The sequence below is a fragment of the Salmo salar genome, chromosome 23 (assembly GCF_965601325.2).
Source record: "Salmo salar chromosome 23, fSalSal1, whole genome shotgun sequence".
Lineage (NCBI taxonomy): Eukaryota > Metazoa > Chordata > Actinopteri > Salmoniformes > Salmonidae > Salmo > Salmo salar.
Window position 1 is genome coordinate 42,645,421 of NC_138313.1, and position 16,195 is coordinate 42,661,615.

At 48.4% G+C, this 16,195-nt stretch overlaps 1 protein-coding gene across 1 annotated transcript in view; it reads left to right on the top strand.

Annotated features, from left to right (window-relative positions):
* Positions 1-2,296: 2,296 nt before the first annotated feature.
* The window catches only part of LOC106584676 (tripartite motif-containing protein 16), a 37,745-nt gene continuing 23,846 nt past the window's right edge, over positions 2,297-16,195 (top strand). The window contains exon 1 of the mRNA XM_082968142.1: positions 2,297-2,929. Coding sequence (XP_082824268.1) covers positions 2,345-2,929 — 585 coding nt within the window. The 5' untranslated portion in view covers positions 2,297-2,344. The remainder of the gene's footprint in view (positions 2,930-16,195) is intronic.

Sequence of the window (16,195 nt, forward strand, 5' to 3'; positions counted from 1 at the left end):
CTCAGGTAGACTCAGGAGAATGAACCTTCAGGCTCAGGTAGACTCAGGTGAATGAACCTTCAGGCTCAGGTAGACTCAGGTGAATGAACCTTCAGGCTCAGGTAGACTCAGGTGAATGAACCTTCAGGCTCAGGTAGACTCAGGTGAATGAACCTTCAGGCTCAGGTAGACTCAGGTGAATGAACCTTCAGGCTCAGGTAGACTCAGGTGAATGAACCTTCAGGCTCAGGTAGACTCAGGTGAATGAACCTTCAGGCTCAGGTAGACTCAGGTGAATGAACCTTCAGGCTCAGGTAGACTCAGGAGAATGAACCTTCAGGCTCAGGTAGACTCAGGTGAATGAACCTTCAGGCTCAGGTAGACTCAGGTGAATGAACCTTCAGGCTCAGGTAGACTCAGGAGAATGAACCTTCAGGCTCAGGTAGACTCAGGTGAATGAACCTTCAGGCTCAGGTAGACTCAGGAGAATGAACCTTCAGGCTCAGGTAGACTCAGGTGAATGAACCTTCAGGCTCAGGTAGACTCAGGAGAATGAACCTTCAGGCTCAGGTAGACTCAGGTGAATGAACCTTCAGGCTCAGGTAGACTCAGGTGAATGAACCTTCAGGCTCAGGTAGACTCAGGAGAATGAACCTTCAGGCTCAGGTAGACTCAGGTGAATGAACCTTCAGGCTCAGGTAGACCCATTCAGGTGAATGAACCTTCAGGCTCAGGTAGACTCAGGTGAATGAACCTTCAGGCTCAGGTAGACTCAGGTGAATGAACCTTCAGGCTCAGGTAGACCCATTCAGGTGAATGAACCTTCAGGCTCAGGTAGACTCAGGTGAATGAACCTTCAGGCTCAGGTAGACTCAGGTGAATGAACCTTCAGGCTCAGGTAGACTCAGGTGAATGAACCTTCAGGCTCAGGTAGACCCATTCAGGTGAATGAACCTCCCAAAACATTTTTTATTCGGAGATCGTACATTTTATTTACTTTCACAGAATAAATGTTGCTGACATGTTTCTTGTCTAAATACATGGCTCTGCCTGCACTCTCCTCTTTCCTCTGACAGTGTTCATTACACAGTTATGAAACATTGGAGACATCGACATGTTTGACAGTTATCTGATCACCAATCCATACAGCGTTCTGTGCATCTAAAGGTTAATAAAGGCCCATCAAGCTGCATTTCACTGAGTTACTCACATTGATTATGATTATGACTGTAATAGTTTTATATCATGTTCAGACCTAGTCGGGGGCCGCTGCTGACTGCTCCATTCAACTGTCTTTAGGCCCTGATACAAACAAACATTTTCAGGACAAGTGTGGATTTCTGTCAATTTTGAATCACAAGATTGCAGTGGAAAATCAAGCACAGTGTAATGTCTGTTGTGTGCAATTCCTTAGTCCCAGAGCCTAGCCTTTCCTGATAACACTGTCGTCAGATGTTTATCAAATGTTTGATCTCTATCCAGTTTAACAATGTATTTAGTCTATGTCGTGTCAATAGCTCTCCTACCACCACCACCACACCCTGCCTCTCCACCTCCACAACCACTCAGCTATGACCACAACATCAAAAAAGACACAAGCAGAGATGGTGGCTGAAGATGAGAAATAGTGTTGGACAGAGATGTCTTCATTGAGAAACTAATCCATCAGAACTAAGAGACATGGGTACTGAGTGATGATGGAACAAAGACATGGGTACTGAGTGATGATGGAACAAAGACATGGGTACTGAGTGATGATGGAACAAAGTTAAACATGTGCCTCAGTTGAATAGAAAACTAAAACTATATAAAGGAGGCTGCTGGGGGAGGACGGCTCAACAATGGCTGGAATGGAGTCAATGGAATGGGATCAAACACATGGAAACCACGTGTTTGATGTGTTAAATTACCATTCCATTAAATCCATTCCAGCCATTACTATGAGCCTGTCCTCCCCAATTAAGGTGCTACAAACCTCCTGTGGTACTGAGTGATGATGGAACAATGTAAAACATGTGCCTCAGTTTAATAGAACACGAAAACTATATGAAAGTGGTGGTATGTGGGGGGGGTGCAGCCCAAGACAGTCATCACACACTATAACATTACTGTACATTATTGCATACATTCCTGTATATCACTGTATATTATTGTTCATAGCTGTGTTGTGTAAATGTTGTCCAAAGACCTCCACTACATATGCCCTCTGCTGGCCAGACTGTCTGATATCCCAGTTCAGACAAAGAACCAGGCAGAAAGCCCAGATTCAAGGGAAGCCACTCCTACTGCTCAGAACAAACCGTTAAACCAGGAAACGAAACTTATCTCTGGGAATCTGCTGCTCAGTCTGATAGGGCGTTTCACAATGGCAGAAGCACATTTTGCAGATATGGATTTGATGACCTGTTCAATCTGTCTGGATCTACTGAAGGATCCGGTGACTACTCCCTGTGGACACAGTTACTGTATGGGCTGTATTAAAGAAAGCTGGGATCAGGATGATCTGAAAGGCTTTTACAGCTGTCCACAGTGCAGACAAACCTTTATCCCAAGGCCTGTTCTGAACAGGAGCACTGTGCTGGCTGAGGTGGTGGAGAAACTGAAGAAGACAGGACTCCAGGCTGCTCCTGCTCACTGTTATGCTGGACCTTTAGATGTGGGGTGTGACAGCTGCACTGGGAGAAAACTCAAAGCTGTCAAGTCTTGCCTGATGTGTCTGGCCTCTTACTGTGATACTCACCTCAAACTTCACAATGACCTCAACCGAGGAAAAAAACACAAGTTGATTGATGCCACTGGACAACTACAGGAGAAGATCTGCTCTCATCATGACAAACTGCTGGAGGTTTACTGTCGTACCGATCAGCAGTGTATCTGTTATCTGTGTACAATGGATGAACATAAAGGCCATGATACAGTGTCAGCTGCAGCAGAGAGGACTGAGAAACAGGTAAAGATGGGAACAGTCAAATATCACACAATGCATTTAAAGATGTGTTCATCTCTTTTAGCCTGGCATCCAGACCAGTGAGTGAGAATAGGTGTAAGAAGAATAGAGCGAATCACACGTAGTTCGTGTGGCAAAACGTTTATGTATGTAAAGTATTTTTGTTTAAAAAGAAATGTCTCATCTGATAGGCTGGCGAGAGATTTCAAGGGTGGGGAGAGAGCGAGAGAGGGGTGGACATGGAGGGGGCTTGGCTTGAATCGCTGAACACAATGACATGACGTGAATAAGAACGTGCTTGGGCTATTACTAGCATCATAACTTCACTGAATTACAGAATGATATACTAGACATTAGAAATTATTTAGGAACAAAAAAGAACATGATTACCCACACACACATAGTATTACATTACAGAAAATTATTATGCACCATATATTGCTGTATATTATGTAAGAGATAATCAACGTGGGGCTATGCGATCTATGGAAAATAAAGTGGAAGGTGTGCTATCCAATGTCCCCTCTAAACTGCGCACTTGCGCCGCGCCCGCGCTCTTCCTCCAGGATAATAGTTTGCACTATATAGATCAACATTTATTCTGTGATCGAATCAACATTATATCAGCCCCTTTTCAACGCAACAAACCAAAACAAATCTAACTATGCAAGATTGAGTCTGCTTTTCAGATCAGTTCATGTCAGATCAGAGCGCAGGAAGCGCGTGTGCACATTTGTTGAAATTCTTTGCTAGTTAGCGAGTTATTAGCCTAGTTATAGATAGCTATAGGTCAGCAATGGGGAGTTACTGCTTCCTACAGCAGCACAAAATGTATAGGCTACATGTCAAGCTACCTTTATAAAGCCAATCAGGTAGAAAGATTATGTCAAAATTAAAGGGGCAGTGTTATATTTTGATACAGGCTTGAATATGCAAGTAAGCCAATAGGCAGAGGGGTAACCTACATTGTCTAATTCTCTGTGTGGTGATAATAATACATTTTATTTTGTACCCCTGTTTCTTGTATCATAGAACACAATACAATGGTATTTACAGTCACCTATTTGGCCCACAGTGTTACAGACCAAGTAAAGCATTGTTAATTAATGTCAAGCCCTTCATAATGTAAAAACATTTCATGCAATGTAGACCTGCATTGAACACCACATATAGGCTACTGTATGTTATGGGATTTGCTCCATTGATTTTGTTAGTAGACTTACATTATGCTCAGACAGTAGCCACAATGCATTGTGCGACTGTCTAAAACTGTAAGGGTACCGCCTCAGTGTTCACTGTAAATGCGCGCCGGACGTTGCACGTTTCTGCTCACAAGACTTAAAATTTGCTCTGTGCCCCAAAACGTGATGGAACATTGATGCAAACCTTTCATGGAATTGCATTAATAACAGTTCTGTTCTGGAACACTACAGATCGCTTTCGTTCCCGGTTCTGTTTCCGATCCTCTAAAAATGAGTTCTGTTCCATGAACTGTTCCTTCAGAACTGAAAGTGAATGTGGTTTCAACATCAGGAAAAGATGCTTTTTCAACCCTTTTTACGCCATTTTGCTTTCTGGGTACCTTGTCAGATGCACAGTAGCCTACCTGATAGTTAGTGATTTATTGGTCTGATAATGTTCTCTGCTGTCACAGTTGTTGTCGGTGAATGAGGACCAAAACGCAGCAGGTACGTGAATGCTCATCTTGATTTTTAATTATCTTTCAAAACGAACATACAAAATAACAAAAACACGAACGATCAACAAAAACAGTCTGGTAAGGCACAAGGCGAAACACAGAACAATCACCCACAAATCACACATACAAACACACCCTAATATATGGAACTCTCAATCAAAGGCAGATAGACAACACCTGCCTTCAACTGAGAGTCCCAACCCCAATCAACCAAACATAGAAACACACAACCTAGACTAACCATAGAATACTAAACATAAACCAAAACCCGGAATTACTAAATCAAACACCCTTTACACAAAACACACCACCCCGAACCACATAAAACAAATACCCCCTGCCACGCCCTGACCAAACTACAAAACAATTAACCTTATATACTGGCCAGGACGTGACAGTACCCCCCCCTTAAAGGTGCTACCCCAGAAGCACCTTAACAAAAAATAATCCCAAGCAACACCAACAAAAAGTCCCCTTTTCTAAAGGGAGGGAAGGGAGGGTGGCTGCCGTCAACGACGGCACTGTGCTACACCCCCCCTCCCCAACCCACCTATTTCTGGAGGTGGCTCTGGCTCCGGCCGTTCCAGGCTGTCGGGCCACTCTGGCATCGCCGGGGGGCAGTCGGGGCAGTCTGGCAATTCGGGACAGTCTGGGCAGTCTGGCAATTCGGGACAGTCTGGGCAGTCTGGCAATTCGGGACAGTCTGGGCAGTCTGGCAATTCGGGACAGTCTGGGCAGTCTGGCAATTCGGGACAGTCTGGGCAGTCTGGCCACTCCGGCAGTTCAGGGCAGTCTGGCCACTCCGGCAGTTCAGGGCAGTCTGGCCACTCCGGCAGTTCAGGGCAGTCTGGCCACTCCGGCAGTTCAGGGCAGTCTGGCCACTCCGGCAGTTCAGGGCAGTCTGGCCACTCCGGCAGTTCAGGGCAGTCTGGCCACTCCGGCAGTTCAGGGCAGTCTGGCCACTCCGGCAGTTCAGGGCAGTCTGGCCACTCCGGCAGTTCAGGGCAGTCTGGCCACTCCGGCAGTTCAGGGCAGTCTGGCCAGTCCGGCAGTTCAGCGCAGTCTGGCCACTCCGGCAGTTCAGCGCAGTCTGGCCACTCCGGCAGTTCAGCGCAGTCTGGCCACTCCGGCAGTTCAGCGCAGTCTGGCCACTCCGGCAGTTCAGCGCAGTCTGGCCACTCCGGCAGTTCAGCGCAGTCTGGCCACTCCGGCAGTTCAGCGCAGTCTGGCCACTCCGGCAGTTCAGCGCAGTCTGGCCACTCCGGCAGTTCAGCGCAGTCTGGCCACTCCGGCAGTTCAGCGCAGTCTGGCCACTCCGGCAGTTCAGCGCAGTCTGGCCACTCCGGCAGTTCAGCGCAGTCTGGCCACTCCGGCAGTTCAGCGCAGTCTGGCCACTCCGGCAGTTCAGCGCAGTCTGGCCACTCCGGCAGTTCAGCGCAGTCTGGCCACTCCGGCAGTTCAGCGCAGTCTGGCCACTCCGGCAGTTCAGCGCAGTCTGGCCACTCCGGCAGTTCAGCGCAGTCTGACCTCTCTGGCGACTGTTGACTGGCGGGCAGCTCTGACGACTGTTGACTGGCGGGCAGCTCTGACGATGACTGTTGACTGGCGGGCAGCTCTGACGATGACTGTTGACTGGCGGGCAGCTCTGACGATGACTGTTGACTGGCGGGCAGCTCTGACGATGACTGTTGACTGGCGGGCAGCTCTGACGATGACTGTTGACTGGCGGGCAGCTCTGACGATGACTGTTGACTGGCGGGCAGCTCTGACGATGACTGTTGACTGGCGGGCAGCTCTGACGATGACTGTTGACTGGCGGGCAGCTCTGACGATGACTGTTGACTGGCGGGCAGCTCTGACGATGACTGTTGACTGGCGGGCAGCTCTGACGATGACTGTTGACTGGCGGGCAGCTCTGACGATGACTGTTGACTGGCGGGCAGCTCTGACGATGACTGTTGACTGGCGGGCAGCTCTGATGAAGACTGTTGACTGGCGAGGCTGGGTTGACGCACTTGTAGCCTGGTGCGTGGTGCTGGTACTGGGATTACCAGATTATGTACACGCACCTCCAGGCTAGTGCGGGGAGCGGGAACAGGACGAGTCGGACTGGGTTGACGCACTTCCGGGTCCGCACGAGAGACAGGAGCTGGAAACCCAGGGCTATGGAGGCGCACAGCCGGTCTAGATCTTACCTCCTGCACAACCCGCCTTGGCTGGATGGAACTAGTAGCCCTGTACGAGCGGGGTGCTCGTACAGGGCAGACTGGGCTGTGCAGGGGCCTGATGGTAGCCGTGCGTAGAGCGGGAGTTGGGTAGCCTGGTCCTCGGAGGCGTACCGGCGACCAGATGCGCTGCGCAGGCATCCTCCTACCAGGCTGGATGCCCGCTCTAGCACGGCACCTGCGAGGGGCTGGAATAACGCGCACCGGACTGTGCGTGCGTATGGGTGAGATAGTGCGCTCCTCAGCGAAACATAGCGCTCTCCACCCCATACGCTCCTCCATATAACCACGAGTAGCTGGCTTCCGGCTCTTCTTACGCCTAGCCAAACTACCCGTGTGCCCCCCCCCAAAATTTTCTTGGGGGTGCCTCTCGTGCTTCTCCTTCAGCGCGTACTTGGCCTCGTACCACCGCCTCTCTGCCTTGGCTGCCTCAATTTCCCCCTGCGGGCGTCGATAATCCCCAGCCTGATGCCAGGGTCCGGCCCCGTCCAGAACTTCCTCCCAAGTCCACTTCTCCCGCCAGTCCAACTCGAACTCCGTCTGCTCCTTCCTCTGCTGCTTGGTCCTTTGGTGGTGGGTGATTCTGTCACAGTTGTTGTCGGTGAATGAGGACCAAAACGCAGCAGGTACGTGAATGCTCATCTTGATTTTTAATTATCTTTCAAAACGAACATACAAAATAACAAAAACACGAACGATCAACAAAAACAGTCTGGTAAGGCACAAGGCGAAACACAGAACAATCACCCACAAATCACACATACAAACACACCCTAATATATGGAACTCTCAATCAAAGGCAGATAGACAACACCTGCCTTCAACTGAGAGTCCCAACCCCAATCAACCAAACATAGAAACACACAACCTAGACTAACCATAGAATACTAAACATAAACCAAAACCCGGAATTACTAAATCAAACACCCTTTACACAAAACACACCACCCCGAACCACATAAAACAAATACCCCCTGCCACGCCCTGACCAAACTACAAAACAATTAACCTTATATACTGGCCAGGACGTGACAGTACCCCCCCCTTAAAGGTGCTACCCCAGAAGCACCTTAACAAAAAATAATCCCAAGCAACACCAACAAAAAGTCCCCTTTTCTAAAGGGAGGGAAGGGAGGGTGGCTGCCGTCAACGACGGCACTGTGCTACACCCCCCCTCCCCAACCCACCTATTTCTGGAGGTGGCTCTGGCTCCGGCCGTTCCAGGCTGTCGGGCCACTCTGGCATCGCCGGGGGGCAGTCGGGGCAGTCTGGCAATTCGGGACAGTCTGGGCAGTCTGGCAATTCGGGACAGTCTGGGCAGTCTGGCAATTCGGGACAGTCTGGGCAGTCTGGCAATTCGGGACAGTCTGGGCAGTCTGGCAATTCGGGACAGTCTGGGCAGTCTGGCCACTCCGGCAGTTCAGGGCAGTCTGGCCACTCCGGCAGTTCAGGGCAGTCTGGCCACTCCGGCAGTTCAGGGCAGTCTGGCCACTCCGGCAGTTCAGGGCAGTCTGGCCACTCCGGCAGTTCAGGGCAGTCTGGCCACTCCGGCAGTTCAGGGCAGTCTGGCCACTCCGGCAGTTCAGGGCAGTCTGGCCACTCCGGCAGTTCAGGGCAGTCTGGCCACTCCGGCAGTTCAGGGCAGTCTGGCCACTCCGGCAGTTCAGGGCAGTCTGGCCACTCCGGCAGTTCAGCGCAGTCTGGCCACTCCGGCAGTTCAGCGCAGTCTGGCCACTCCGGCAGTTCAGCGCAGTCTGGCCACTCCGGCAGTTCAGCGCAGTCTGGCCACTCCGGCAGTTCAGCGCAGTCTGGCCACTCCGGCAGTTCAGCGCAGTCTGGCCACTCCGGCAGTTCAGCGCAGTCTGGCCACTCCGGCAGTTCAGCGCAGTCTGGCCACTCCGGCAGTTCAGCGCAGTCTGGCCACTCCGGCAGTTCAGCGCAGTCTGGCCACTCCGGCAGTTCAGCGCAGTCTGGCCACTCCGGCAGTTCAGCGCAGTCTGGCCACTCCGGCAGTTCAGCGCAGTCTGGCCACTCCGGCAGTTCAGCGCAGTCTGGCCACTCCGGCAGTTCAGCGCAGTCTGGCCACTCCGGCAGTTCAGCGCAGTCTGACCTCTCTGGCGACTGTTGACTGGCGGGCAGCTCTGACGACTGTTGACTGGCGGGCAGCTCTGACGATGACTGTTGACTGGCGGGCAGCTCTGACGATGACTGTTGACTGGCGGGCAGCTCTGACGATGACTGTTGACTGGCGGGCAGCTCTGACGATGACTGTTGACTGGCGGGCAGCTCTGACGATGACTGTTGACTGGCGGGCAGCTCTGACGATGACTGTTGACTGGCGGGCAGCTCTGACGATGACTGTTGACTGGCGGGCAGCTCTGACGATGACTGTTGACTGGCGGGCAGCTCTGACGATGACTGTTGACTGGCGGGCAGCTCTGACGATGACTGTTGACTGGCGGGCAGCTCTGACGATGACTGTTGACTGGCGGGCAGCTCTGACGATGACTGTTGACTGGCGGGCAGCTCTGACGATGACTGTTGACTGGCGGGCAGCTCTGATGAAGACTGTTGACTGGCGAGGCTGGGTTGACGCACTTGTAGCCTGGTGCGTGGTGCTGGTACTGGGATTACCAGATTATGTACACGCACCTCCAGGCTAGTGCGGGGAGCGGGAACAGGACGAGTCGGACTGGGTTGACGCACTTCCGGGTCCGCACGAGAGACAGGAGCTGGAAACCCAGGGCTATGGAGGCGCACAGCCGGTCTAGATCTTACCTCCTGCACAACCCGCCTTGGCTGGATGGAACTAGTAGCCCTGTACGAGCGGGGTGCTCGTACAGGGCAGACTGGGCTGTGCAGGGGCCTGATGGTAGCCGTGCGTAGAGCGGGAGTTGGGTAGCCTGGTCCTCGGAGGCGTACCGGCGACCAGATGCGCTGCGCAGGCATCCTCCTACCAGGCTGGATGCCCGCTCTAGCACGGCACCTGCGAGGGGCTGGAATAACGCGCACCGGACTGTGCGTGCGTATGGGTGAGATAGTGCGCTCCTCAGCGAAACATAGCGCTCTCCACCCCATACGCTCCTCCATATAACCACGAGTAGCTGGCTTCCGGCTCTTCTTACGCCTAGCCAAACTACCCGTGTGCCCCCCCCCAAAATTTTCTTGGGGGTGCCTCTCGTGCTTCTCCTTCAGCGCGTACTTGGCCTCGTACCACCGCCTCTCTGCCTTGGCTGCCTCAATTTCCCCCTGCGGGCGTCGATAATCCCCAGCCTGATGCCAGGGTCCGGCCCCGTCCAGAACTTCCTCCCAAGTCCACTTCTCCCGCCAGTCCAACTCGAACTCCGTCTGCTCCTTCCTCTGCTGCTTGGTCCTTTGGTGGTGGGTGATTCTGTCACAGTTGTTGTCGGTGAATGAGGACCAAAACGCAGCAGGTACGTGAATGCTCATCTTGATTTTTAATTATCTTTCAAAACGAACATACAAAATAACAAAAACACGAACGATCAACAAAAACAGTCTGGTAAGGCACAAGGCGAAACACAGAACAATCACCCACAAATCACACATACAAACACACCCTAATATATGGAACTCTCAATCAAAGGCAGATAGACAACACCTGCCTTCAACTGAGAGTCCCAACCCCAATCAACCAAACATAGAAACACACAACCTAGACTAACCATAGAATACTAAACATAAACCAAAACCCGGAATTACTAAATCAAACACCCTTTACACAAAACACACCACCCCGAACCACATAAAACAAATACCCCCTGCCACGCCCTGACCAAACTACAAAACAATTAACCTTATATACTGGCCAGGACGTGACATCTGCAGAAGCAGATGGGGGAAAACAGTCTGAAATCCATGCTGAGAATCCAGGAGAGAGAGAAGGAGATGCAGGAGCTGAGACAGGCTGTGGACTCTCTGAAGGTGAGGATGGGACCAACTATACTTTCATTATATTCAGGCTGTCTGGGGTCCTGATGAGAGATAAGTTAATAGGGAGGTGGAAATGTCCCCCCTCACCTCTGTCCTAACAGCGCTCTGCACAAGAGGAATTGTCTGACAGTGAGAGGACCTTAACTGAGCTGATCCTCTTCATTGAGAGAAGGCGCTCTGAGGTGAATGAGCTGATCAGTGCCCAGGTGAAGGCTGAAGTGAGTCGAGCTAAAAGGCGACTGCAGCAGCTGGAACAGGAAGTGGCTGAGTTGAAGAGGAGAGATACTGAACTAAAGCAGCTTTCACACACAGAGGATCACATCCATTTCCTCCAGGTGACACTAACTTAAATGTCACAAACAAATTGCTTTTCAATGGCTATCTCTAGATCTCTTTACCTGTGGTATGTGTTTGAAATCAAATAACCTTTGTCTTTCTCAACATCATAGAGTTTCCAGTCTCTCTGTGTTCCTCCTGGATCTGAGGCCATACCCAGCATCAATATCACATTTAAACATGCGAAGAAATACGTCTCTGACCTGAAAGAGATCTGCAAGGAGGAAATGGACAGGATATCTGGGGAAGATGTGTTTAAATCAAATAATATGATTATAATATTTGTTTTTATTATTGTCTTGTTTGTAATGTTTTTTGGGAGAGGGGGCACGGGATAAATCAGCTTTAATATTGCAGATAGATTGTGGCTTGTATCAGCGTAATTGTCTGCATAATTTCCAATACCCCATACATATATTTTGAAAACATAACCTTAAATATATTTTCCTTTTTTATTAATTTCCCCGAACCCTACCACCACTCCCCTAACTGGAGTAAACTAATGGACAGAAACCTTAGGCTTCCACTTCCAGCTTATACATAGTACATACATTTCACAGACACTATATTTGACATTAGTTATCTTTTGTTTGTTTTTACTCCCATCCCTCAGCTACCCTCAACCCCTCCCATCTACCGCTGAAGACCATCCAGTTTTGATTTCTATTTGCCATATATATTTCTAATGTTCTGAACCTTTCTAATCTCACAGTTTCTACAGATTGTAAATATTAAAGATAAACACCTTTGCTAAGAGTATTATTATATTATTGATTGATTGACTGTGACTTTTCAAATCACACAGCAGTGCTATTTGCAGAGTTAGCAATTTTTCATCCATTCCTGAGACTGCGACCAAAAACAAGCTACATATGGGCAGTACCAAAACAAGCTACAGTACATATGGGCAGTACCAAAACAAGCTACATCTGGGCAGTACCAATACAAGCTATATATGGGCAGTACAAAAACAAGCTATATATGGGCAGTACAAAAACAAGCTACAGTACATATGGGCAGTACCAAAACAAGCTACAGTACATATGGGCAGTACCAAAACAAGCTACAGTACATATGGGCAGTACAAAAACAAGCTACATATGGGCAGTACAAAAACAAGTGATCTAATGATTCTGTTGGATCTCCCACATGTGTAACATTATATTGGTTGCAAGAATTTTGTATAATAATTGAAATTGAAAAAGTTAAAGTTTTGAATCTGGCGTCGTTTTGTATATCAGTTCATAAACCATGTGCCATGGAATCGGTACATAAAGAAATCTCCCAACTATTTTGCAACCTGCATGACACAGCTGTCAACCTGCATGACACAGCTGTCAACCTGTATGACACAGCTGTCAACCTGTATGGTACAGCTGTCAACCTGCATGACACAGCTGTCAACCTGTATGGCACAGCTGTCAACCTGCATGACACAGCTGTCAACCTGTACGACACAGCTGTCAACCTGTATGACACAGCTGTCAACCTGCATGACACAGCTGTCAACCTGTACGACACAGCTGTCAACCTGTATAACACAGCTGTCAACCTGTATAACACAGCTGTCAACCTGTATGACACAGCTCTCAACCTGTATGGTACAGCTGTCAACCTGTATGACACAGCTGTCAACCTGTATGGTACAGCTGTCAACCTGTATAAAAACAGCTGTCAACCTGTACGACACAGCTGTCAACCTGTATGGTACAGCTGTCAACCTGTATAACACAGCTGTCAACCTGTATGGTACAGCTGTCAACCTGTATGGTACAGCTGTCAACCTGTATAACACAGCTGTCAACCTGTATGACACAGCTGTCAACCTGTTTAACACAGCTGTCAACCTGTATGACACAGCTGTCAATGTTTTGTCTTTAAATGTAACCGGTGTACTTTTTTATGTATCACAATTGTTTTTAGCCAATTTTGGTCTGTAATGCAGGGCCGACAGACAAGTTCCTTACCTTCTCCCTTTTCCACTTGCCTCCTCCATTTTTTGCGGTAATGCTGCAATCAGTTTGATGTAATTTTGGATAAAGCAGACATTTCCATTTATGATATCATTTACAAAGATTATGCAGTTTTTTTTCTTTCTTCATATATATTTAAGAAAAAAAAAATATTAATATATATATATACTGCTCAAAAAAATAAAGGGAACACTTAAACAACACATCCTAGATCTGAATGAAAGAAATAATCTTATAAAATACTTTTTTCTTTACATAGTTGAATGTGCTGACAACAAAATCACACAAAAATAATCAATAGAAATCCAATTTATCAACCCATGGAGGTTTGGATTTGGAGTCACACTCAAAATTAAAGTGGAAAACCACACTACAGGCTGATCCAACTTTGATGTAATGTCCTTAAAACAAGTCAAAATGAGGCTCAGTAGTGTGTGTGGCCTCCACGTGCCTGTATGACCTCCCTACAACGCCTGGGCATGCTCCTGATGAGGTGGCGGATGGTCTCCTGAGGGATCTCCTCCTGGACAGTCTGTGGTGCAACGTGGCGTTGGTGGATGGAGCGAGACATGATGTCCCAGATGTGCTCAATTGGATTCAGGTCTGGGGAACGGGCGGGCCAGTCCATAGCATCAATGCATTCCTCTTGCAGGAACTGCTGACACACTCCAGCCACATGAGGTCTAGCATTGTCTTGCATTAGGAGGAACCCAGGGCCAACTGCACCAGCATATGGTCTCACAAGGGGTCTGAGGATCTCATCTCGGTACCTAACGGCAGTCAGGCTACCTCTGGCAAGCACATGGAGGGCTGTGCAGCCCCCCAAAGAAATGCCACCCCACACCATGACTGACCCACCGCCAAACCGGTCATGCTGGAGGATGTTGCAGGCAGCAGAACGTTCTCCACGGCGTCTCCAGACTCTGTCACGTCTGTCACATGTGCTCAGTGTGAACCTGCTTTCATCTGTGAAGAGCACAGGGCGCCAGTGGCGAATTTGCCAATCTTGGTGTTCTCTGGCAAATGCCAAACGTCCTGCACGGTGTTGGGCTGTAAGCACAACCCCCACCTGTGGACGTTGGGCCCTCATACCACCCTCATGGAGTCTGTTTCTGACCGTTTGAGCAGACACATGCACATTTGTGGCCTGCTGGAGGTCATTTTGCAGGGCTCTGGCAGTGCTTCTCCTGCTCCTCCTTGCACAAAGGCGGAGGTAGCGGTCCTGCTGCTGGGTTGTTGCCCTCCTACGGCCTCCTCCACGTCTCCTGATGTACTGGCCTGTCCCCTGGTAGCGCCTCCATGCTCTGGACACTACGCTGACAGACACAGCAAACCTTCTTGCCACAGCTCGCATTGATGTGCCATCCTGGATGAGCTGCACTACCTGAGCCACTTGTGTGGGTTGTAGACTCCGTCTCATGCTACCACTAGAGTGAAAGCACCGCCAGCATTCAAAAGTGACCAAAACATCAGCCAGGAAGCATAGGAACTGAGAAGTGGTCTGTGGTCCCCACCTGCAGAACCACTCCTTTATTGGGGGTGTCTTGTTAATTGCCTATAATTTCCACCTGTTGTCTATTCCATTTGCACCACAGCATGTGAAATTTATTGTCAATCAGTGTTGCTTCCTAAGTGGACAGTTTGATTTCACAGAAGTGTGATTGACTTGGAGTTACATTGTGTTGTTTAAGTGTTCCCTTAATTTTTTTGAGCATATATTTTAATCAAATAATATATTTGAGTTTAACCATAATATTTGTTGGAATATTTGTTCTGTCTTTTCTGGTGTATCAAACTAAAATTGCAACCACCTTTCTATTGCTTGTATTAAAAATAGCAATATTTTGGAGATGATTTCATTTTCAAATAACCAGAAGTGAGAGGTTGTAACTTAAATGAAAGGAAAAGGCCATTCTTGAACACTGGGTGAGCCATTCTTACTAATCGACTAGAGAACCAGTTCTGATTTAACTATAGAGAACCAGTTCTGATTTAACTATAGAGAACCAGTTCTGATTTAACTATAGAGAACCAGTTCTGATTTAACTATAGAGAACCAGTTCTGATTTAACTATAGAGAACCCGTTCTGATTTAACTATAGAGAACCAGTTCTGATTTAACTATAGAGAACCAGTTCTGATTTAACTATAGAGAACCAGTTCTGATTTAACTGTAGAGAACCAGTTCTGATTTAACTAAAGAGAACCAGTTCTGATTTAACTAAAGAGAACCAGTTCTGATTTAACTATAGAGAACCAGTTCTGATTTAACTATAGTTATGATTGAAGCCATTAGTGAGAGGTCTTATGCTTTAATATTTAAGAATTTCTGCCATCGGAATTCATGTTCATTATATAAACAGGCCCGTGTAATATTGTCTGGTTTGCCATTCCAAATAAAGTGGAATATGTTTTGCTCATATAATTTAAGTCGTTAGGTGTAGGCAGGGCCATAAATATATAGGTAAACTGGGATATGACTAATGAATTAATCAGGGTGATTATTCCAGAAATAGACAGGTGTTGTCCTCAGAGGTTGGTGGAAGGCCAATTTCAAGCTCATATAAGTGCTCTTTTTGTGTATTTGTTCTAGCTATTGTGTCTGCTGTAGAAATGCATGCAGAATGATTTGTGGTATTTGTACAGTTGATGGCTAAGTTAGCATTGCTGAGTGATGTCGTCCTCCTGAAACTTATTGTGTTGCCAACTGATAATGAATGTACCTGTGTCTTAAGTTCTAAATGTTCTCCCTTCTGAGCCCAAGACCAGTTCTTAGAGTGGGAGCAAAGTGTATACGCACGCATGCACAAACGCATGCACAAACGCACGCGCACACACACACACACACACACACACACACCACACACACACACACACACACACACACACACACACACACACACACACACACACACACACACACACACACACTGTAAAAAACAGCTAGATGTAACAGTTCTGGGCCCTCTCCTGCTATATAGTCAACTCTGACTGCTAGTGATGTGACCCAGACCCTCCATAGGGGATCTCATAAGAACCAGGCAGATGTATAACATGTTGCTCACCAACCAGACCCTCCATT